General features: G+C 34.4%; 2 protein-coding genes across 9 annotated transcripts; one reads left to right on the forward strand and one right to left on the reverse strand.

Annotated features, from left to right (window-relative positions):
• Positions 1-5635: 5635 nt before the first annotated feature.
• On the forward strand, positions 5636-14773 carry LOC116002314 (oxysterol-binding protein-related protein 2A-like). 8 transcript variants are annotated; one of them, XM_031242423.1, is made up of 12 exons: positions 5637-5911; positions 6002-6451; positions 8001-8360; positions 8697-8793; positions 10132-10565; positions 11312-11467; positions 12160-12327; positions 12442-12582; positions 12779-13000; positions 13112-13225; positions 13908-14097; positions 14221-14773. In XM_031242423.1, the coding sequence occupies exons 2-11, from the start codon at positions 6083-6085 to the stop codon at positions 14085-14087; spliced, it is 2241 nt and encodes a 746-aa protein (XP_031098283.1). In that variant the 5' UTR covers positions 5637-5911; positions 6002-6082; the 3' UTR covers positions 14088-14097; positions 14221-14773. The 8 variants fall into 8 exon arrangements, with proteins under 8 accessions (XP_031098284.1, XP_031098283.1, XP_031098279.1 ...); XM_031242419.1 differs by having other exon boundaries at positions 5638-5911; positions 14274-14773; XM_031242422.1 differs by having other exon boundaries at positions 5638-5891; positions 14274-14773.
• Positions 14774-15470: 697 nt separating this feature from the next.
• Positions 15471-22026, reverse strand: LOC116002316 (protein NRT1/ PTR FAMILY 6.3-like). The gene is made up of 5 exons (XM_031242427.1): positions 21774-22026; positions 21468-21645; positions 21326-21365; positions 20050-20618; positions 15471-16537 (listed from the first exon to the last, which is right to left on the reverse strand). Exons 1-5 carry the CDS (start codon positions 21889-21891, stop codon positions 15673-15675), a joined length of 1770 nt encoding a protein of 589 aa, XP_031098287.1. The 5' UTR covers positions 21892-22026; the 3' UTR covers positions 15471-15672.
• Positions 22027-26165: the final 4139 nt, after the last annotated feature.

The raw sequence follows: 26165 nt of genomic DNA on the forward strand, positions 1-26165 counted from the left end.
TTGGAATTACAATGTGTAACTGTTGTATTGCCAATTAAGTGATTTGGAATTCAAAAGAGTGGCTTTAAGCTTGAGCACAAGAGCTTTGATACGAATTTCATCTATTGATGTGAAGCTTTTTTGGATGCCTAGTGAACTTTATGTGCCATAGGATTTATTCAAGATTTTGTGTACTGATTTTGTGGATTTGGTGAATAAATTACAATTAAATTTGAGATGATTAGTGGTAATCAACTCCTTTTGACCAAAACATAGAAATCAACTTCTAATCATAGGTTTTGGCCCACCCTAGATATATTAGGAAAGCCCTATTTAGTCCCAACTTTTACATCAACACATTGTCGTTAGTATTAATCACCGTTAAGTGCTGTTAAATTGACTTATTATAATAATAATTATTATTTTTTTAGTACTATTAACTCTATTAAAATGTAGTATCTGTTTTCAAACTATTGAAGCACATCTCATTTGAAAAACCACAAGACCTTTGGCTATAATTATTAATTATTAATTAATCTATATCTATACTATTAATAAAAACAATATCATCAGTTTTAACTTCCCGTCCAAAACAGACCTATAATATTATGGTTTGCGTAATATTATAAAATATGGTAATACAGTTCCTATCCCTAATACAATTGTAAATTAAAATAGAATTCCTAATAAAATATATTATTCCCTACGTTCCTATTCGTAATATAATTCTAGACTAGAATTACTAATGGTAATAATTCAGTATATATATTTTTCTCTGCAATGCAATCTATACTATTAATAAAAACAATATCCTCAGTTTTAACTTCCTGCCCAAAACAGACCTATAATATTATGGTTTGCGTAATATTGTAAAATATGGTAATACAATTCCTATCCCTAATACAATTGTAAACTAAAATAGAATTTCTAATAAAATATAATATTCCCTACGTTCCGTAATACAATTCTAGACTAGAATTACTAATGGTAATAATTCAGTATATATATTTCTCTGCAATGCAATCTATACTATTAATAAAAACAATATCCTCAGAAATTTGGCATAATTCAACCCAACCAATTTTCTGAACGACATTCGTGCATGCAGGTGTCGGCGCACGAGTCAAGCCTTTTTAAGTTCATTTTGGGATTTCATTTGCACCCCCTCCCCCCTTGCGTGCGAGAGAGAGCCTCTATGCTATACAATTCAATAAGCCTTAGAAAAACTCTTGTATAAGTAGTGGTGCAAACCACTTCTCAAACCAATGTGGGACAAAAGTTACTTGAAAGGTTTTTTTCTATATTTTTCTAACTCAAATAGGTCAACTTTGAGAACCTCAATTTCTCAATCACCCATTATCAGTTTTGAGCGTACAATATATCAATCTTTTCGTCTAACTACGAAGAACACGAATCCACGTTGACCCGACCCAAATCGAAAGTGGACCCCACATATATTTGTACCACAATATTGCCAGTGAAATGCCATTTTATGCTAATTTTTTTCCAACAGTTATTTGTCCAGAGAATATCAACGTGTTGAAGGAAGAAGATGATATATAGTGAAGGGCAATATCATCTTCACTATATATCATATTCTTCCTCCAACACAACGCTCTACGGTCAACCAACAATTACTCAACTGATTATCCCATTACTCACATGTAAATTTTTTCTCTAATATAGTTATACTTACTGAATATCAAAATATAAGTGCACCTCAAGATCTTGCAATAATTAACCGACAAGTAATTAAATTAATGAATATGATGCAATAATGTAAATTATCTACCTATTGCATTTATACACTTATTTTATAACACTGAATTTTTGTGATATTTGTTGCATGCAAGGAAGACTCATACTATAATTGCATTTATACACTTATTCATACTCATATTCGATGTTATAATTTCTATAATTGTATATCAATTCAAATATTTTTTTAAATATTATAACAAATTCATTCCGTGCAACGAACGGGTGAAAATACTAGTTTATTATAATTAAATTATTATTATTATTAATTAATTAATTATTTTCATATGATGTGATGTGACCTATAATATTTAAGATGGATATATTTATTGAAAAACATAAACATAAATTCAGTCGGGGTATCCCTCCTCCTGTATATATTAAAAAAAAAAAAAAAAAACATAGTGTTCCATGATTGGATTATACGTTGCATACTATTTATTTTCCTTTCAAAAATGTTGAATTCCCAACTCTAAGAGTCTGCCACGCCCCCAAAAAACATCTGAGAGGATGTAAATTATGGTAACCTCCCTGATCCCTAGTCTTTCCTTCCAAACTTCACCTTTGTGACTAGTTGAGATGCCCATGCGAGCATGTTGCATACTATTTATTGAGATTATTTAGGGTGTGTTTAGTTCGCACATGGGAATCGGAATGTGAATCAAATATTTGTAATAGAAATGGATTTTGGTGAATGTATTTTGCATGTTTGGTAGGATATGGTGGAATTTGGATGATTATCAATATTGATGTTTGGTTATGTATGACCTTATAATGGGAATATAGGTTCTAAAATTTTAAAAAAACAAAAACAAAAAATCAAGGAAATTAATATTAATATGATGGCACCCAAAACACTAATATGAAAAAAAAATCAAAAACAAAATCTAAAAGTACTAATCCAAACATAAAAATTAGATTACCAATAAGATGCATGGAATAATACTCAGTTCATTTTTAATTAGGGAATGATGTTTTTAATTGAAGAAATAATCAAATCTCAAAAATTATCAACAAAACACTAACTATGATTTTAATTTTCATTCTTAGTGTGTAAACTCATGAACCAAATAAACCCTTAGTTACATGCTTCAAAAGACACCCTTATAAGTAATATACTAGATTATTTGGATTACTTAGCCATATTGTGTTTAGGCATCCAAGCTCAACACGTTTAGTCGAATATAATAAATTACATTTTACAAAATTTAAAGACAAAATAACTTAGTAAGTAATCCCGTCTTGCAGAGTTACAAGTTACAAACTATAAAATACAGTGCTAAACTGATAAACATCTAGAAGTAGATAGTAACAAACTACAAAATATAAATTACTTAATTACTACCTCCGTCCCATTTTGGTTGTCTGATTCGTTTAACGATGCTTGACTGAAGTTATTTTTAATATAATTTATCATAATATTAAATTTAGTGTTAATATATATAATTTATATATTTAGAAACTACATTAAAAGTACTATTAAACACAAAAATTTAAATTTAAAAATAATAAAAATTACTAAAGAAAATAAACAATAAAAAAAATTTAATTTAACAAATGAATAGTAAATAAGACAGGTAAAATGAGACAGAGGGAGTACAATTTACATAAGCGACTCCAGTCACCAAGTTGTCCATCATTGGCACCAAGTACCCAACTCACAAGTCACAAAGTCACAAAAAAGTGATATACAACAAATTTGAATTTCATTTTTAAATTTTGGACAGGCAAACACAAACTCAATACTCAATCTGTTATTCTTCTTCTGATCTTCTTCCTCCTAATGAAAATAAACATTAGTCAAAAGCAATAAGTTAGAACTTTAAAAAACCATTCATAACATTGTCAAAATAAGATTTTCCCTTTACATCACCATACAGTTGTGTGAACTGGTATGACATCACTACTACAAATAATATTTTTAACGTCGATTTTTTAACACATTTAACGTCAATTTTTTTACGTCATTCTTGCAGACGTAATAAATAAATGATACGACGTCGATTCGTTTTAAAAGATGATTTGCATAGAAGATGATGAAATTCATCTTATCAAGATCACCCTAATATTTCTCAAATTTTGATTTCATATTGGACCCAATCAACTTAACATATACAGAATTAGCTTCCACCATATCAGACAACATGCAAGATAAATAAGATATTTTAGAAAAGAAATTATTGACAGTCACATACAGAGAACCAGAAATCCACACTGTCATTTCATAAAAACATTTAAGCAGCTTCACTATATGCTCAATAGAATGCCAATCAATAAAATCATATAAATGTCCCTATTTATAGTCCATCTAGATGGAATTTTGAATCTAGGAAATTTCGCCAAGGATTTCCTAATCCCATGTCCCTCTACATACAAACAATACTAACTCTTGGAGAAAGTAGTTATAAACAGATACTGCATTCCAATAATAAATTTCCACCATCTAGATTGTGTAAAAGGGAAATGGTCTAAGGTAAGGGAAATGGTCTAGGGTTTGAGGACTGAGCATCGAATGTATGTGTGTGTGTATATATAAGCCATATCCCGTACGATGTCATATATATATATATATATATATATATATATAATGGCATATATACTCGGGTTTTCGGATGGTTTGGGTGGGGGTTTTTAACAACCCTACCCGTTTAGAAATACCCGCAATTAAAAATGGATTCGATTCAGAAGCTACATTGGGTTCGGATACCCACTCCACTCTAAACTTTGGATTTCGATTCGGGCGGTTAATTCGGTTGGGTCAAAAATTGCATATCCCTATTGGAGCCATACCATTAATAGACAATCCTTATACTATGGACCAGGGTTCACAATGCACTGTGGACCCTGTTTCATGGGTATGTGTTTTATGTTGTGAGTTTTTTGTATCTTATGTTATGAAATTTTGCACCTAAAGAGTGTGAATTTTGTATTTGAAACAAATTAGTAGGGTAGAATTGGAATGATTACCAGTATTGATCTTTGGTTATGTATGATCCTATAATGAAAATAAATGTTTTAAAAATATAAAAATAAAAAATTAAAGCAATTGATCCTAATATAATGACATCCAAAGCACTAATATGAACAACAAAATAAAAACAATAAGATGAAATGGTACCGTTTTTTTTAAATGTTGTTTTTAAATGAAGGGGTAATCAAATCTCATAGTTGTGTTTTAAAACGGTGTCAATCAAACACTAACCATAATTTTGATTCTCAATTCTGATTTGTAAATCCATATACCGAATACACTCTAAATTGTGCCTTGAGGACAATAATGCATAATTCTTATTGAAACTAGTATATATGCATGTAGGAGGTTGTACTTTTTGTTTAATGCACTTGATAAGGCTTATATACGCACAAGTAAATATAAGGATCGTCAGCGGGTTTGCGAGGAGTGCCCAACCTGGGGCCTTAATGCCTAAATGAATGAGTGGAGTAGCCAAACAGCTTCTAATAAAGCGATAGCGTGACTCTCTCATTTGAAAAGTCACAAGTTTAAATTTTAGTGGGACAGAAAAATGTATTGGTCATGATAAGGTGTATATTCTCTTATTCCCCATGTATTTGTGTTGGTAAAATCGTATCGTATCGGTGATAACATATAATTGTTCAAAAGCAATAGAAAATATCCTATTTTAAAATTTTTTATTTTTTACTATATCAAGTGCCACCAAGTTTGAAAGATTTTGAAGAGAGGCATATGCGATATTCCCATGTTTCTGGTCATAGAATAGGAGCGAACAAAATTAAAATACCTTACATGAAAATGAAAGCCTAAATTTTTAAAAAATAAAAATAAAAATAAAAATTTTTGAGAAGTAAATGCCACCCCCTACCCCAACCCCAACCCCCTCTCCCCCATAAGCCCCATTTATAATCCATCTTAGCTCCCACTCAGCTTCAACCTCTGTCTTTACTCTCTTCGCAGGCAAACCAAGAGGAAGGTTTCTCCATCAATGGCGAGCTCAAATTGACCATTGAATCCCCGATTCTGTCCCTCTGTACAACTCCCTTTTCCGTTATCTTTTGAGCCCAAAGATCAGGAAATCAGATAGAGTTGTAGTCACCCCCAAAGTTGGAAATCCTCAGCTTCGGAGCTCTCTCGATCAGGTGCTTCACGGACACCCATACACGTATTGTGCTGATATGTACTGGCGTTTGTATGCGAGTATGTGCGTGGTGGTAGTATATGTGAATCTTTCTGCGTTTTGATTTTGATTTGTTTGGTTTTTAATGAAAAGGAATTTATTGTGGGCAGAGGAGAGGGAGCAGTCTAGTAATGGAGTTTGAGTCGCGGCGGGCGTATTAAGAAGAGAAGAATTGGGAGCGATCGATCGAAATGCGGGTGAGGGAAATGCATCCGCTCTGTTGCGTGTTGCTGGAGAGCGGCGCGATCGAGGAGCAATCGCCGGAGCCGACGGCGCGGTTGTTGAGGACGGGATCGGCGGTCGTCGGATCTGAGGTTTGCGGCATAATAGGATCCGAGTCGGCCACGAGCGTCGCCGGCGTGCTCTACAAGTGGACCAATTACCACACCGGGTGGAGATCCCGGTGGTTCACTCTCCGCAACGGCATCCTCTCCTACTCCAAAACCCGCCGCCCCGGTGCCGCCGCCGCAGACGACGGCGTCAAGCTCATCGGCCACCTCCCCTCCAACAATCCCGGCCAACGTAAACTCCGCAAAACCGTCCGCATTGTCCACCTTAAGGTATATATAGCAAATATGAAATATACACACAAACACAGACACTCTCTCTCTATCTCTCTCTCTCTCTTGGTTCGGCCCACTCCACTGGCACAGACATTGTGCCCTGGGACAGTGGGGAAGAAAAGAAGTGATGTGATAAGATGCGATGAAGAGAAATATCAGGAGTTTACAATCGGGTGGTCTGGCCTGTGGCCTTCTGGGAGACGTACATTTCATTTCTGAAAAAAACTAAAAAGAAAAAAAAAATAGAGAAGAATACTTTCCAATATGGGTAACGCAATGAATGGATGACATTCACTCAGATTGTTACCATTTTCCAAATCAATGAAAATTTTCTGTTCACCGCTGCCACCAAATAGCTTAGAAATCTGAGCTTCTTGAAAACCCTTCCCTTCCGCCCTTTTCCCTCAGGTCTGTGATTGAAATCCCTCATTCTCAATTTTTACCATCAGAATTAACTGCTCGTTAATCTTTTAGTTAGTCACATCAAGGAAGAGGAGGACGAGCCAGCCCAGAAGTAACCCTATGGCTATTATAGGTCAGGTCAGGGATTTATTTCTAGGTTTTGCGGTAAAAACCATGGTTTACGGCTCTTTTAATAATAATAAGTAAATAAATAAATAAATAAATATATATATATATAAAATATTTCCATGGCGTGCTTGGGTTGATTTGGTTCTGAATCTTCTGATTACCAGAGACCCTATTTCTTCATTTTTGGGCTTGTTGCAGAACACACATAGCATTTGTCAGCTTGACTTTCTGATTCCGTGTCTGGGTTCTTCCCTTTCTTCTCTGTTGACAAGTCTCATCCTTCACCTCGTCTCATCTCATCTTTGGTGATGATGAAGAAAGCATTGTTTTTTTCTTGATTAAAATAGTAAATGCGGAACAGTGTAGAACGATATATGGATAGATCTGCCTTCTACCTTTTTCCTCTCATACTGTATCTACAGTAAGTTTTTTGTTTCTTTTTGTCCTTTTTTTATTTTTCTCTTTCTCTTGCTACTGGCTTTTATGGAGTTAACTAACTGGGTTATGCCTGAATGAGTTTATCACACTTGTGTAACACCAAGTAAAAACTCAGAAAACGCCAAAAAAAAAGGGTTATAATAAAAAATATATTATTGTTTATTTAATTGAGGTGCTGGTTTTGGTTTGCCTGAAACCTTAAAAACCTTTTCTTGAACAAGTAGGAGTGGGTGTAGGCCTGAAGCCTGAAGCCTGGGCTTGAATGAGTGGTTCAGGTTCACTATCAGCCATAGCTTGATGGGTTTCTTACATTCATGAATTGCTCAGCCTTGATTTCATGTCATAATGTTAACATCCATTATTGTTTTAGTTGCTTTGTTTACTAATCTCCTCTTTCATTATACACATGTATCTGTTCATTTTCTTTAGCAATTGGGAATTTGATAGCCTAGCTAGTAGTGTATATATTAAGTAGTGCATTATTTTATCTTTTTGTTTTTGTTTTTCTTGGAAATGAGGAATGAGTAGATATGTTATCTCAATAAAATTTATATTTTTGTTGGGAATTGCTTTATAGGTGTCGTCGTTCCGCGAGAGCAGGTCAGATGACCGGAAATTTTACATATTTACAGCTACAAAGACTCTACACCTAAGGACAAATTCGAAGAAAGAGAGAGCAGCATGGATAGAAGCTTTGGTATCTACAAGAAATCTCTTTATGCGGGGACCAGCAAATGATAATATCTCTCTTTTGCCCAGGGATATATCCATATCAACTGAGAAACTGAAGAGTCGCCTGATTGATGAGGGGATCAGTGAGGGGCTTATCAAGGATTGTGAGAAGATCATGCTCTCTGAATTTTCAGAAGTTCAAGCCCAACTTAAAGTTCTTTCTGAGGAGCGATCAAGTTTGTTGGACACATTGAGACAGTTAGAGGTTAGTGATATCCCATACTTTGTGTGCTTGGACAATGTTCAGCCATTGGGAAAGAAAATTGCTAGAAAGAGACAATGTCAGCAAACTTTGTGTGCTAGTAATCATTTTAATTAGTATAGTCTCACTGTGGACCTGTTTGTTGACTTTGTTTGATTACTTAAGTAAAATTCAAGCATAAATCATTCTTCTAAACCAAACTATGTCCTTTATAAAATTATTGTGACTTCCAAATGACATTTACTCTCAAACACCATATGCTTACTTTATGTGCTTTTTGATTCACTTGAGAGTATTTATCTTAGGCATTGATTGAGCATTTTAATTTTTCTTCTGCAGGCAGCTAATATTGAAGCGGAATCCTCTGGAATATTGGATGGTGAATACCAATTGCTAAAACACGAATATTCAAATTTAGGGCGTGGAAAGTTCGGTGGTACACACTTCACCCCTCCATGTTTTTTAAATTGATGCTTCCATTTAGAAATATAATGGGGAACTATTAGAAGTGGGAAAGAAATATCTCCATTTATGCTAATGCAAGAGCATGCTTTGAATAATCAAATTCACATTTGTACAACACATCATTTCTGCTAATGTGACCTTTTGTTTGGGGATTGGAAATAGATTTTGCAATTTTATACACACACATACATACATGCTAAAGTGTGATTTCAAGGCTTGTATTATTCCCAACTCTCAACTCTAAGTTGGGTATTCATGGCTACTACTTATATTAGGTACTCAACTAATTGTTCCTTTAAACTTGCTACCATGAACTCAAAACTATTTCTCAAAGATCATTTTCCAGTAAATCAATTTTCAAAAGTTGGTTCTTTTACTTGGCTGATTCTTATGCAAATTTAGTCAAATACTCATTTGAGGCTGACTAGCTTCCATGAAATGCTCTTTTTTTTTTAAAAAAATAAAAATTATTATTATTATTATTATTTTTCTTTCTTGTATAGTATGGGTTATTTTCCTAGAGTAAATTTACAAAACCCATGCGTTCTCATGCAAGTTGATAAAATTTGACAAAACAAACTTCATTGTTGGATGGTTAGTTTAACAGCAAGTGTAATTCTAAACTATTTAAATACATAGCATTCCCTTTTTTTAAGATCTGATTTACTGAAATATTTACTCCGAACTAATAACTGATGACTTTAAAGAAATAATACAGGATATCCGATGGTTTAATTCATTGTGCTCTATCATATATTGTTTTTGGCTGTATTCTATTTGAGACGGGGGCTAAATATCTCTTGGAATTATTACTTTTCTTTTTCATAATGTAGAGTAAACCAAAACTCAAAGTATTCTTACATTCATCTCTTCTTTTCCTTTTCTACACCTGTCTCTATTGCTTTCTTCTGAACTTTATGAATAGTTCTTGGCAACTTGATGCTTTGGAGTGCATTTAAATGTACTTTATCATCATAGCAACACTATTAAGTTACATTTATCCGTGAGACTGTGAATTTACAAATGCTTAATGTCTATACACAGCTATATCTGAAGCTTAAAGAACATGAAGCCCTGAAACCTATGCTTTGCATTTTTCAAATATTATATTTACAACATGGTGCTTTTGTTATGCTTTAAATGTCAACTAACCTACCATTCTAATTCTTCAGACATTTGTTTGCGCTTGCTTTCCACTAATTATAAAAACTAAATGTTCTTTATAATCTAGTACCCAATCATTGCTTTGCCCATAAAATGCTGTCCCTTTCATACAGAATATGATTAGTTGAAGTTGTATTTTATCCAGAATGGAGCACTACTGAATCATCTGACGATGTTGAAAAGCAGGAGCTTGAAGAAGCATCAGATGAAGAGGAAATTAACTTTTTTGATACAAATGACTATTTTTCAGACCCTTCCATCAGTTGTGGGTCAATCGTAGCAGATAAAATTGATAAGTGCCTGGAGTTAGAAAATAAGACTAGTAGTATGAAAAATATTTGTTCTGAAAACGATAATTCATTGTATACACAAGTAGAGAGGAGACAGAAACTACCTGATCCAATTGAAAAGGAGAAGGCGGTTAGTTTATGGTCTGTGATTAAAGACAATGTTGGAAAAGATCTTACCCGAGTTTGCCTTCCTGTGTACTTTAATGAACCATTATCATCACTTCAGAAAGGTTGTGAAGACTTGGAGTACTCCTATCTTTTAGACAGGGCATATGAGCATGGCAAAGCGGTATGACCAGTTTCGTTTCCTTCTTCTTTTTTTTTTTAATTTAAAATTTTTTTTTTAAAATTTTTTAATAATTAATTTTAAAAATAAGATTACAGCAATTGAAATTTATGTGGTACGAGCTGTTGCTATTGAATTGATCCTTTCTTTCCTTTATATATACTATTATTTCCTATATTTTTGTGTAATGGCTTGCATTTTGTACTAATAATAGTCATTCCCACCATGCTACATAGTTTTACAATGTTATTCACTACAAAACCAACCACTGGACATGTCGTTTGGTCAATTTGACGTGTTTGTGTGGATTTTCAAATTTTAAATCTATATTTTTAATGTATTTTAAAATTTTATCAATTGTTTAGTTCTCTTATGTTGAAAAATACTTGGGATTTCAGAGCATGATATCCTCCAATATGTGTTTTTCCAGCAGATATAAATGTAATTCAATTTGATTTATCTGCTATGTCACTTGAATCACATTGTATCATGCATGAACTTGGAGCGATTTTGTGGATTTATGAGGATGTATTATTTGAACTAGATGCATCATTACACTTGATTTGCATGCTATCCATTTTTGCAATGCCGTTTTGTTTATAAGTCTGCTTGGGCCTATATTTGGTGATATTTTGAGGAAATACTACTTTTGTTTGCTTTGCAAAGATTGTTGACATTTTTCCTAGTGGCGCTTTGAAGTAATATTCCATCTACCTTATTGATAACATGGTTGAATATTGCTCCTTTAGGGAAACAGCCTCCTAAGGATTTTGAATGTTGCTGCTTTTGCCGTGTCTGGATATGCTTCCACAGAAGGTCGGCACTGCAAACCCTTCAATCCTTTGCTAGGAGAAACCTATGAAGCAGATTATCCAGAGAAGGGAATCCGGTTCTTCTCTGAGAAGGTATCTTCATTGAGAATTCTTGGACTACTGAGTAAATAAAACATGTCTGAGCAAACCAGTTAGAGATTTCCTGTTTTCACAATATGCTAGCTCTTCATGATGCTCTGACTTCTTTGCCATAAAAATTTGGGTAATACAAAAATACTTGACTTACATGATGGAATATGGATAGAAAATGAATTTGTTTGGTTCTCTAATGCTACTATTTCTGTTTGAGCCATCTGGTTTACAACTTCAATGTAATTTCCTTATGATGGCAGCAACTTGTCAGCTTTTCATTAATTTTCCCTCTATCTATTTCTTTACTCTTCCCACCCCCTCCAAACTTATATTTCATGCATTATGTTCTCCTGCTAGGAGACATCTTGTGTTGGTCTCATTTGTTCTAGTATCTTTTTCATTTGTGGAAGGCTTCTGTGGGGATTTTGTTTCATATAAAGGCTGTATGTTAAGTAATACATATCTGCGTTGAATTAATATTACAAGTAAAAATGGCGTAAGAAATTAGATATTACATTACCTTGAATGCATCAACTGAAAGATAGTTTGATTTGAACATCCAGAAAATGAAAGGTGAGCAAAGAAACTGGGATAACTGATAAGAGGTTTAGACTTTGAATTGCATTTTATATTAGTACACTTACTTTTGGGGTCTATATTCATACTAGTGAATTGTCAAAATATTGAAACAGGTTAGCCACCACCCAACACTTATTGCCTGTCATTGTGAAGGTAGAGGCTGGAAGTTCTGGGCTGACAGTAATCTTAAATCTAAGTTTTGGGGGAGATCAATTCAACTAGATCCGGTTGGAACTCTAACTTTAGAATTTGATGATGGGGAGATATTTCAGTGGAGTAAGGTATGCATAGAGTGCATTCTTGCACTGTATTGCTTATTCTGTTGAAAGTAAACACTTGATTGGATTACTCATTTTTTCACTTTAAATAATTTGTAATTTTGATGTTGTGTTCAGGTCACAACAAGCATATATAACCTTATCCTTGGCAAGATATACTGTGACCACCATGGAACAATGCATATACATGGTAATCGCCAATACACATGCAAGCTCAAATTCAAGGAGCAATCTCTTCTTGAACGCAACCCCCATCAGGTAAGGGTTGAGATACATTAAAATAATTGATTCAACTGATACTAAGTTTCTTTTTCTGTGAGTATATAGGCATATTCATTGGGTGTTAATTTTGATCAAATACCACTTTAACTAAAGTATTTTTTCTTTGGGTGAGTTTATCTGCAATTAATTTATCTTGTAATCAGAGTAACTTAAGCAAACAATAAGTTTACAGGTTCATGGATTTGTTGAAGATAATGCGGGCAAAAAAGTAGCTACAGTATTTGGCAAGTGGGACGAGAGCATGTATTATTTAAATGGAGAGTGGAATAGCAAAGCAAAAGAATTGTCTGATGCTTCCTTATTGTGGAAATGTGATCAGCCTCCCCTGAATCTCACTCGATACAACATGTCTGCTTTTGCAATTACTCTGAATGAGTTAACACCGGGATTGCAGGTATAATGATGCTGTAACTAGTTATTATCTGCAATGTAGCTTCCTCATATATAAAACTAATTATCTTTTATAGCTATATATCTGATCCTTGGTATTTAATCGCGGATAAAGGAGAAGCTCCCACCTACAGATTCACGACTTAGACCAGATCAGCGATATCTGGAGAATGGAGAATATGACCAAGCAAACCAGGAGAAACAACGGTTAGAGACACGGCAGAGATTGGTATTATGTCTCATCCTTTGTTTTATTATTTAAATTTTATTTTTATTTTAATACATGTCTGATTGCCAAATACTCTAATTAAACTTAATCCTTCATGGGGCATTAAAATGAAAAATAAAATATCTGGGCATGCCACTTTAATGTTATATAGGTAAGTTATCGTTTTAACTGGGCTTGCCATATTCTTTGGTACTCATGAAAATGATATTACCTAGGGGCTATTTTCCAGTTGAATTGGGGTTAGTTTGCCATATTCTTCAAGTGAGTTGTTTGTATGAATAACTTCAGTTTTTGAAATCCTCTTGATTTTCCATCGATATGCCAAATCAACAATGATAGTAATAATAACAAATGACCAAAACAATTAAAGCTGCTTGTTGTGCAGCCATGTGCCAACCTAACTTCAGGAAGAGATACTAAATTGCTAGAAATAGTTTGGTCTCTTTTAAAAGTATATAGAATGCAGAGGAGATACTTTAATTTTTGTCTGTTTGAACATTTTTGTTCCAAAACTATTTTTGGCCTTAGATTATGAGATTTGAATATACAACCTTTAGTCTTTAGGCCTCATGATATTGGGAATATGCCACTGTCATGTTCATGGATCTTTTACTAATCTCCAGTGATGATGCTTGCTACTTCGATGCATATATATATAATGACTCTGATTTCTTCTTCTCAGTCAAAGAAATTACAAGAGACTGGTTGGAAGCCTAGATGGTTTCAAAGAGAAGGCGAAGATGGAACATTCCGTTATGTTGGTGGTTACTGGGAAGCAAGGGAGAATGGAAAATGGGATGGTTGCCCAAATATCTTTGGTAAAATTGATGAAAATCTGTTAGGTTCTTTACAAGGATCCTGACTTCGCCTAGGTACAGCCTTACTCTGTCTCGATTCAATGACTCCTGACTAATTGAATGTTTTGTGCATAACACTATAACAGTATTGATTTATCTAACTGCAAGATTACTATACAGTTTTTATGTTCTTGCTAGATTTGTCATGAGACAGTCGAAAATCATTTAGATATACGTGGTTTCTTTTATAGAGAACCAATGATCCGGCGATTAAACTGAGGACAAAGAACGCCCAAGAGGTGATCGGATAGTGTGGAGTAATTATCAATCTTTGTGAGCGGCAAGAGATTGTTGTCTGAGCCGACGCAAGCTGATCATGAAGGGCATCGGAAATGGAGAAATAATCTCTCTCCGGTGAGGAATGGTGTTGGTTGCAAGAACAGAGTTGTCTTTAATACATTCCATATTTGCTCTAAGGCCTAGTTTTGGTAATCTCTGTTTATTCATTATAGTTTTTCATCTTTGCCTTGCTCTCTCCCCCTTTGGCAAAGCATTAATTTATTTAGGTAATTATTTGTATTTTCTTTTTTTTTTTTTTAAATAAATGCAATTGATGTATTTAACCAACAAACCAAACATGGCTGTTGTTGTAAAGGTCTGAAAAGATTAGAGCACAACCCAACCCCCCTTGAAAGCCTCCTATTCAACATATAAACATATTACAGAAATTAACAGGATAGTTTTAAGCTCATCATGCCATTTCCATTCCTATTTCCTTCATCTTCTTGCTTCAATCTGAGCATTGTCTGCCATTTCCGTGCTACTTCATCTTTCTCATTCTTTTGAATTTTGCCTTCAAAGCTACAATCAACCACATGAAATGGAATGGAATGCATACACATGTTGAGAAAACTATATGATTAGTACTAAAACATAGAGGAATAACCAATCTCAGAACACTAATCTAATAGGTGAGGAAGTCCTTCAAGTTTATATATCTCTCCACATTTTCTTGTAAAATCAATGTAGTATTGTATCATAATTTTCTTTGAAACTTTCTTTCCACCTTCAAAGAATGACAATATATATATAAATATATATATATATATATATATATATATATATATATAAAGAAAGAAAGAAACTTGTAATTACTAAATCTGGCACCTATGTAATAGTTTGCAAATGACATACGAGATGATAGTGCATGATGTTTTGTAATTTAACAAAATTAAATGAATAGGTTACGTTGAATATGCTAAGGACCTTGTAGTCCAGTGGCATCAAACCCTTCCCTATATACGGGAGGTGGTGGGTTCGAGTTTCAGCGGAGTCAATACTGACTCTTGTGCTTCAATACTAATTTCAGCATTCAATTCAACATTTTTGCAATATAATTATTGATCATGAAATCTGTGTAATTAATTAGATTATTAAGAAGACATGCATGCACATAAAATATAATTATAGACCAATTCAAAAAGGATTTGAAACATAAGGTAGCATTTCTTTTTATGTACAATAAGTAACAAGCTTACAAAATGAAATTATTTTTAACCTTTGAAATTAAGGAACAAAGAAGCAATTAAGGATGAACATAGTTGTGTTGTTGATTCAATCCTCTGGATGAATGGCCCGCAGTAGTAGGTGTTAATGGCATGCCGCTGCAGATTCTTCTTCCTCTAACTCAATCCCCTCATCCGCAAGCCTCTTCTCCTTGTACACATACCATCTCGAGCAGAACAAGAAAAGCATCAAATTAATAACACTCAGAATCGATAGCAGCCAGTAGAAATCATAGAGCCTTCCCCGGTTCAAATTATCAGCCAGCCATGGCGTTTTCTCCCCCGTCACCTTGTGAACAATGGTGACCAAGGTCGAGCTAAAGAAGAATCCCAGCGAAAGCGTGCTTAGAAACAGGCCAGTGCTCATTGTTTTCATCCCTTTGGGGCATTCCCGTAAGAAGAAATCGAGTTGCCCAATATAGGTAAAGGCCTCTCCGGCCCCCACTAGGAAAAACTGTGGGACCAGCCAGAATACGCTTCGGGGAATGGTGGCATTTGGGTCATTTGTCAACCCGTGCGATTGGGCCACCTTTAGCCGCTTGATTTCCGTCAAGGCGGCGGCGATCATGGCGAAGATGGAAAACACCAGCCCCACCCCGATTCGTTGCAGCGGAGATAGGCCCTGCGGGTTCTTCAAGACTCGGCGGCAAACGGGCACGACGGCGCGGTCGTAGAACGCGACGGTGAGCAGGATGCTCCCGACGAAGAAGACGGTCAGCGATGCCGCCGGGATCTCGAACGACTTGCCGATGCGGCGGTCCATGGTGGTGGCTTGCGACACGGAAAACGTCGTCATTTGAGCGTAGACGGTCCAAAACATTATGGTCGTTGCCCACGTGGGTAACATTCTGATCACTTGTTTCACTTCTTCCACGTCTGTTAACGTTGCCACTGTCCATTTGTTGCCTTCACTTGCTTCTCCCTCCTTGATTGCAGCCTTGTCCAAGAACCTAAAAATCAAAACACACCAAATTCAATTCCATCATTTTAATTTCGAGCTTTCATTTACACTTTTATCCACTATTATTTCTTTCACTTTAATTTTATTTAGCTTCACAACTTTGGGCAAGGGTAAAGTTGAAACACAAAAGAAAGGAAAAAAGAACCATTAATGCTAAACGCTGCTCAAAGTAGCGATTCAATTTAGGGTTTTCAATAGTAATCCACTGAGTAAATGAGTTGTTAACCAAACATTTTCTTCAGCAACCGCTAAAGATGGTCAAATTTGTCAAAAAATGATGGATCAGTTAATAACCAAAGATGCCCTTTAATTTTCTTACAACTTTTAATAATCAATTAAGGGTGTGTCTAGTTCTCACATGAGAATCGGAAAAGAAATGGGTATCAAATATTTGGTAATGGTAATGGGTTTTGGTGAAAGTATTTTGCATGTTTGGTAGTAGGGTGGAATGGAAATGATTATTAATAGTTGGGGAAGAGAAGGAGGAAGGGAAACGAAACCCTAATTTTATTAGATAGGGAATAAGTTTTGTAATTAATGGGATAATCAAAACTCATTGTAGTGTTCTAAAAACTTATAAACCAAACAATAATAATGACTTTGATAACCATTTTTGATAGCTAAACATGTCAACCAAACACACCCTAAAATGATGGTGAATATTTTAGTGTAACGTACAGATGTAAAGTGAAGTGGGAAGTTCATGCATGCAGAAGATGACAGAAGAGGACGTGAATATCTATTATGAGACAGACTGGCAACCAGATCAGAAGCTCTCGTGATATATAATTGATTCCATTAATGCACTGTAATCTGTCTTCCTGCCTGCTACTTCATGCATTATATATCTATCTTCAATTTTTAAATTATATATGGAGTATCAATTTAACAATTTTCTTGTTGGGAAACAGTGAAACAATCAAACCAAGAAATTTTTTTTTAGAAAAAAAAAAAGAAAGAAAAAAACCACCTGTGAATTAGTACAATATTATCTTTTGTCTCCTAACTCACTCCCTTTTTAAACTCTCACAAAAAATATCTTAAAAATCGTGTTAACATGTACAAATTTCGACAAATATTCATATATATTTTGGTTACTGCAAGATCACTATACTATAGTATATCAATATAAAAACGTATGCCTTTATAAGAGATCTTTTAGTGTAAATGACATAAATGTACGACTCTTAAAAATGCTATTGCTCGTAAGACGAGTCGGGTCAAGATGAAAATATAATATTTATATTGAAAAACGTAATACTTTATCTAGAATAGAGTGTTTATTACTTATATTGAAAAAATGTAATATTTTTAAAGAAAAATATAATACTTTTAGATAATAATTTTAAAGTATTACACTTTCTCATAGAAAACAGAGAAAGCATGATATATTTAGAGCAAATGGTATATTTAATTAGTAATAAAGAAATTAACTTTTTATTCAACCAGGAAAAAGGCTCAATCAGCAAACAATTATTGTGTTTGTGGATGCGCAGGTAAGCAGCCTTGACCTTAGAGTATCAGACAACTGGCCTTACCATTAATTGCTGCAATAATTATTAAAACTATGTGTATGTGGCAGTACGAGAATCACGTGATAAAATCCCAAAAAGGAGATTAAGTGCGTAATCATTAAGAACCAATCACCATAGATATCTTTTTTTGAAAATCATCATAGATATCTAAAATAAGTAAATAACAAAGAAAAATAGCGTATTTTGTGGATATGTAAATTAAGTTACTCACTTTTGGTCCAAGTGACTTTTTGTGTCAAATTATTTAAATTAAGTTCCTCGGTTTTGATTCATGTGACTTTTTTATTTTGCCCGTCTAAAACAGGTATAGGCTCTAATTTCATTTACCTTATTGTTAATTGTAGTCTTCCCCATCCTACAAAATGTTAGAGTGGTCCACCCCATTTCCAAGTTCCAACTAAAAAATGTGAGAATCAGTCAATTTCTACTCCATTTGGACTAATTCTTATTATAGTTGGGATGAAGTGTGTCAGTTAAAATATTTTTTAATAAGGAAGAACGTTGTGCAAATGACCAAAAAAGATATTATCAAATAATTCGTCACGCATCTTTTTTATTAATTAGTTAATAATTTTGTTAGGCGTTTAATTAAAAATATCACTTGAGCAAAAACTAACACATTAATTTTATACCTCAATAATTTAGATAATAATTTTATACCACATATATAACTTAATGACTAAAATATAATTTCTTCAAATAATTAATAAATATATAGTATCAGTAACGATTTAACTTTTTAGTTAAGATGAAAGACACATTTCAAGCTATAGATAATTGAAATTATTAGATATTCTAGATGCAATAATAATAATAAAAAAACATGTGCATGTTAGATGTTGAGTGTTGACCAAAGACATCATGTTTCTTACTCATGTGGGAACGAGCATATGTCTGATGTAGTCATGTAATCCTTAGGTTTAAACCGGGGAGGTTCATTCTAGTACGCACTCCTACAGTCCTACGTGCAATATTTTCTTTGTTTGATTGGATTTTTGTTGCCCAAAATCTTATATTACTATACTTTGACTATAGCTGGCAATATTTTTGGGATCTGATTGGGTGAATGGGTGGCCCTAGCTCGTTTATTGGTGGAGTGTAGTTATCAAATATGACAAACTTGTAATAATTATATAAGCCACAACAATGACGGTTTAACAAAATAGTAAAAAGAATTTATAACTTTTGACATAAGCTAAAGAATTTGTCGATATTTATTGAGTGTTAATAGAACGTAACTTTCTTTAGAAAAATAGCATTAGGATGACAACGACGATAATAATACTAATAATAACTTAATAATTATGTGCCACACTTATATTATACGGAGTAATAAATATATTCACTATCAATCTAATAATTGATGCATATAGATTTATCTGGCCATTGCCTAGTATAATATAGTCCACAAACTATGCATGAAAGGTAAATCGAGATAAGTCGTATTAGGAAGTGTGATGGCTCAACGTCTCTACTAAGAAGGTTGATAAGAATCGAACTTGTTACCTTTTAAGTAGAAGAATCATACCCACCTATTTGGTCATCCTTTTAGAACTCTTTACACAAATTTTGTTAGTAAGTCGGGTTGGATATTGATATAAATCGGGTGTATATATATATATGTGTGTGTGTGTTATTTTTATTATTTTGATACTATTAGCACGGGTACTAATATAGTATATGATATAATTAATTAGATAACTATAAATGACTATCCCAACCAAGAAATCCCTAAATCTTATGTAGTTATGTTATTTTTAAGGGTCACAATTATATGAGAACGTCTCAGGTGTCCTTATCCATCTTTGAAACGGATCCTGAAAATGTAATACTTATATGTTGATCTGATCCGTCTCACAAACAAGAATGTTTAATGATTTTATTGGTAATATCAATTAGTTTAGTATGACATAAGATATAAGTATAAAAAATATTTTCTTAATTAAGGATGGGAAAGGAAACTCACCGGAACTGTTTGCTGTGCGGCAACTTTTGCTTCTTCTTGCTTGCATGGTCGCCGGCGATATCGTCGGTATTGAAGAGAAGAGAGGGATCCGACGGCAAGTCCAAGTCCCTCTTCCTCCACGCCGCCACGAACACCGACGCCACCTGCGTCAGCGGACTCCCCACCAGCTTCTTGAAACGGTACCGTTTCGTCCCCGACAGGAACACGAGAAGCGCCGCCACGATGGCGCAGGCGCAAATGCCGTACCCCCATCTCCGCCCGAGGCTGTCCTGGATGTACACCAGCACGGTCACGGCGGCCAGGGATCCGACGTTGATGAAGAAGAAGAACCAGTTGAAGAACTTCACCATTTGGCCCCGCTCCTTCTTGTCGGTCTCGTCGAACTGGTCCGACCCGAACCCAGACACGCTGGACTTCAGGCCGCCGGTGCCCAGCGCCGTCAGGTAAAGGGCCGCGTACAGGACAAGCAGCTGTGCGCCGCTCGCCGGAATACATGCCGGGCTTCCCCGTTCACACTTTGGAGGCCTTAGGCTTGGTATTATTGTTGAGATGGTCAAAATGGTCACACCCTAATCACCCATACATAAATAGTAATTAAAAAGCTTGCAATCAAGAATAAAAGTGTAATTAAAGAAAGGAAAATTCTATTTCTTCCAATTCCCTTCTAAATTCCACCCCTAAAATTATGTGACTTCTATCTGTTGGGCAGGAAGAAAGGCAAAGTCTAGCATTTAGTGGTTGAGAGATTGTTGGGTACGGTGGATCGCCCAGAGGGAGATTGTTTGAAACACCCGTTGGTTGGGAGATTATTGGGCGGAGACCCATAAAGCACCAGTTGGTTGGGAGATTATTGGGCGGAGACCCATAAAGACCAAGTCCAAGACCCATGTCTCAAAAATGTGTGTGAGTATAAGAATTGGGCGGAGACCCATAAAGACCAAGTCCAAGAAAATAAAGTTCAACTTTCGCTTCTAGGTACAACCTAACCCAGGATGCTCTATACCCAAAGCCAAGGATTGAACCCTTGACTTTTGATTAAAGATGAATGAGTCCCTTCCACTCAACCACACCCTCTAGATTAATAGTAAGTCCTTGATACTAACACTATTTATTGAGTATCATTGATTGACCCCGCCCACTACTAATTAAAAGTATATTTTAGTTACCAATCACGCGGGATGTCTTGGTTTCAGGACTCTCTAGCATTAGAAATTATAATAATAGAAAAAAACAGAGATAGTAAAAGAGATGGGCGGTTTAATTTCTAGGAACTCACCGTCGCTTGAACAGTGGTAAAGATGGCGATTGTGAAGTACCTAAATTCATTATTTTTTAGGAAGAATAAAAAAGGTTAAAAATCAATTCCAGATAGTTGGAGAGGAGAGGAGAGGAGAGGAGAGGAGAAAGAAATAAAAAACCTTCCGAGGAAAGTGTCAGCAATGAAGCCACCAAGGAGGGTGAGCATGAAGGAAGTTCCAAGAAAGTTAGTGACGTTATTGGCGGCGTTAGCATTCCCTAAATGCATGGTCCCCGTCAAGTAGGTCACAAGGTTGACGGCGATTCCCAACGTCGTCAACCTCTCACAAGCCTCAACCCCTTTACGTACAAACAAACAAATAACAATCACATAAAAACAGGGAATAATTGAATTAAATAAGAAAATGGGTTTATTTATTTTGGCAGTAAATAAATGGATCGGAAGAGGAAGAGGAAGAGATCCAGACCCAAAATCATGGCGGCGCTGCTCCAGCCGCCGGAGGAGGAGCGGAGGGCGGGGCGGCCATGGAAGTCCCAGGCATCTGGGAGGATTTTTGCTTCATTTTCTGTTTGAGGTAATGCCATTATCAACAATCTAAGGCTAAGTTTTAATGGAGAGGGAATAAGAGTGGTGATATATGGTTGAAGAAGCTCATGCAGATTCAATTCATCCAAGCTAAGGAGCAGCCTTTTATAATGGTGGCCTAGCTTGGGCCCGGAGATGAAGAGGGGGGAAGGGGTTGAAGGCTACCTTTTATTCTATTATTAACATTATAAAAGATAACATTATAAAAGATTCAATTATTGTGTGGAAAATGGGGGAGAGGATGTAGTATTTGTTTTTGGGTATGTAATCTAAATATACTTTATCAAAATAATTACATTATACATTTATAAATATGGAAACGAGCTATTATCCAGTTTTATAAATAGAAATCTTTTAACTACTATTCCCATTTCATAATGATTGGATCCAGTAGGATTCAAAATATTTATTTTTTTATACATTAAGTTTTTTCAATTTAGACTAGGGATTTGCAAATTTCGGTGAAAGTACGATTAATCGATTGAACTAAAGAATTTCGGTTAACTGTTTTTTAACAGAAATACTTCGGCTCAATTATGGTTAGAGATTTTGTAAAATTTCGGTTAACGACTAATTTGGTTCGAAACTATCGGTTAACTGAATTAATCGAAATTTTAAATATATAAATAAATAAATAAATAATTACAGCTATTGAAGTAACTGGATTTATTGTTATATGTATTATTTTAAAAATTTTAAAAGTTTAGCTAAAAACACTTTAGTTAATCGGTTAACCGATCGATTAACTGAAAAAACTTCGATTTGGTAATACAAAATTCGGTTCGGTTAACGGTAAAAGTTTTAAAAATTTCAATTAAAACAGTTCGATTAAAATGGTTCAATTAACTGAATCTTTGTCCAAAGAAAAGGATGCTAGAGGGGGTAAATCGTGAGTCTCTCAATCATTTTTTACTTAAATTGTCAGCGGTTGAGACCTGTAGTGAGGTGTCAATTTATATCGTGGATCAGAGTGCACAATGAATTATGGTTATGGATTATGTGTGTTAACCATTGGAGTAGTGTAAACACTAATGTCAAAACACAAAATCCGTGTAAAGAATACATAGAATGTCAAAACAGAATGCACAGAAAATTATCACACACTTACACATAACTGATCTTAGTGTTTACACTAACACACACATAATCCATAACCATAATACACATAAATCATAACACCATAATGTACATAAATGATAACACCAAATACACAAACACATCATCAGAACCTACGCATAACTCATCTTACACTACTCAAGTGATTAACATACATAATTGAGATAGATGTACAAAGTTTGTGGCCAGAATACACAGAATGTCATAACAGAATACACAGAATATCATCACAAAATACACATAACTCATCTTATAAGTTAACGGCCGAACGAGAAACGTGATTTCCAAAAAAAGTCGTTAATTAATAAGATCCAAAGCGACGTCGTTTTGAATCGGGGTGCACAATGCATGTGCACCCTTGTCCACGATATAAATTGCCCATTGACAACTAGCTAGTTCTTATACTATGTGGACCATGGTCCATAGAACTTTGTGAGTCATGGTCCAAAACGGCACCCTTTCTTTAAGTAAAGAAACGATTACCGTTAAGTTATAACATTTTCTGTATTTTTGTGTGTTAATAATAAAATAAAACTACAGTATATCTAAAATGAAACTGTCTCACATATTGTGTTTATATTATCAAATGAAACTGTAATTGAATTGAAATGATACTATAGTTGTGTTGAAATGAAACTGCAGCATGTATAAAATGAAATTGAATAATATGTCTCATCATATTGAGTGTATATTATTGTCCAATGAAACTGTAGTTATATCTAAATAGTTTATTGAATTTATGTATAAGGTTTATAAAGTTTAAATAAGGAGAAAAATAGAATTTATATAGAGGATAACCTTTAGAGTTGGTAGAAAGAAAATTTTTAAATTTTGGGGTTAAAGGTTAGATTTCAACTATTTGTATTTGAGAAGGAAAGTCTACAAAAGTCCTAAAACTTAAAAGTTAACACAAATTAATAACTTTTTGAATAGCATATGACGTTTAACGACTCTTTAAAAGTCTTAATCGAATACCGTACAACATTTAAAGGCTCTTTTAAAAAATTGATTGAATACCGCTTGACTTTTAAACTCCCTAAAAGTTTGAATTGAATACCTCCAAACTTTTAAAGTTTATAAAAGTCTATGAAAGTCATGATCGAATACACCTCCTAAATGAAAAAAATAATGTTTTTGTCTATATATATTTTTTAAAATAGCAATTTCAATTCCTCAATTATTAACACGAGGATTATTGACTGTTATATGTTTCATAAAGTATCATTTTTGGTCCTCCACCAATAAAGACCATTAACTAAAATATAATTCATCACCTCTACAAAACGTGTGGAGCATGTTAGTTAATATAGGGACAAAATTATAATTTACAGCTCTAAATTAAACCATTAAATTTTTCGTTAACAAATTGAGAACTCGAAATGTCAAAGCCACACATCGTGAAAAGAAGGGCCAAAATTGCCACCTTATAAAAAAAAATGAAAAAATGGTCAAATAAGCCCCTGAACTTTTATTAAAAAAGTCAATTAGACCTTTAAACTTTCAAAAGTTATAATTAAACCCATAAACATGTTACCTAGAGTTTTGGCGACCCTTAGCTTTCACCATTTTTGGGCAACAATCACCGGCGACTAGATGATCGCGTTTGGAGGAGGCAAACAAGTTGGCCGCCTTCTTTGGCGATTGGAGAAGGCAACCAATTGGTGTGCTTTCTCCTTCGCCGGAGAAGGCAACCAATTTGGTCACCTCCTCTAAATGTGACCGACGACCAATGACTGTTACCGGAAAATGGTGAAAGGTTCATCGAAGCCTTAGGGAACCTGTAATTACAGGTTACCAACAGGCCGGTTTCTAGGCTTCAATACTTCAAAATAATATATTTATAGGTTTAATTACAATTTTTGAAAGTTTAAGGTCCTAATTGTTTTTTTGAGTAAAGTTCAGGAGCGGGTGAAATTGTTATTTCATGTAAACATCAAAGCCAAAGTACTATTTTCCGAACTAAATAATAAAAAGTGATATATACACCAACTTCTTTTATATCAAATCTTACACTATCTAATGTAGTTAAACTAAATGTCATAGCTATTCACATAATCAAACAGAGTTACATCAAATTAAATATGGAGTATGATTTAATGCAAGTAACATTAATGTTTAGGCCACAATTTCTTGGCGTGAATTGGAGCCATAATAATTAGCAATATATGTGATAGATTTAATTAACTCGGGGTGTCCGAATTAATAAATTCAATAAATAAAAGAAATAATAAATGGATAGTAAAATGATTGTAGAGAATCAATAAACAATGACGCAAGAATTTTACGTGGAAACCAAAGCGGTAAAAACCACAGGCCTTTTTGGACTAAGCCAAGTCGAAAATCCTTATTAAATTTTTGTAGGTACATGTACACAGGCCATGGAATGAAAGAGGAAGAAGATATACGTAGAAGAGAGGTTATATATTTAGGGGCAAATTATTGTGTGGACCATGGTCCACACAGCTATGCATAAGCCTGGGATCCTTGTATAATCTTTCTTAGCCTTTATATAATACTATTCTTTTGTAGTTGTAATTTCCCGTAGCATTCCCTACTTTATTGCTGGGCTCCTTCTTTGACTATTACTATTATTATTATTATAAATTATAAATAATAATAATAATAATAATAATTATAATTATATTATTCCATCAATATGGCGTATAAAAACGATTGAAATTAAAGTAGAATAAGAAAAGGGAAAAGTAACTGTCCTTATTATAGAGCCTAACACGAGGTAGAATACGTAAAGAATGCAAAAAGTAGTGGCAGTGAAGAGAGCCAATCACGAGGAGGGAGAACTACTGGTGCATTCATCTGAATCACAAATTAATTCAAGATTTCATCAGAAGAAGTTAACCACACAACCACTTCTTTGAATTGAAGTTCGGCCTGTGAATTTCCACTTCTTTGAATTGAAGTTCGGCCTGTGAATTTTTGGAGGGTTGTTGGTGGTTTTATGAATTTTGGGTAGTCAAAGTGATAAGTGCAAAAGATGCCATCCTTATAAGGTTGTTATCGGATCGTCTAGTGCACAATTCGTAGCTTTTGTGTTTGATTTGTCCCTTTATTGCGTTAGAATGCTTCATATTGCCATTGGACCCCGTTCCACACTTGGTTAATCATTTTGTAGGTAAAAAGATGGGCAAAAAGGCAG

Source organism: Ipomoea triloba, chromosome 13 (assembly GCF_003576645.1).
Source record: "Ipomoea triloba cultivar NCNSP0323 chromosome 13, ASM357664v1".
Lineage (NCBI taxonomy): Eukaryota > Viridiplantae > Streptophyta > Magnoliopsida > Solanales > Convolvulaceae > Ipomoea > Ipomoea triloba.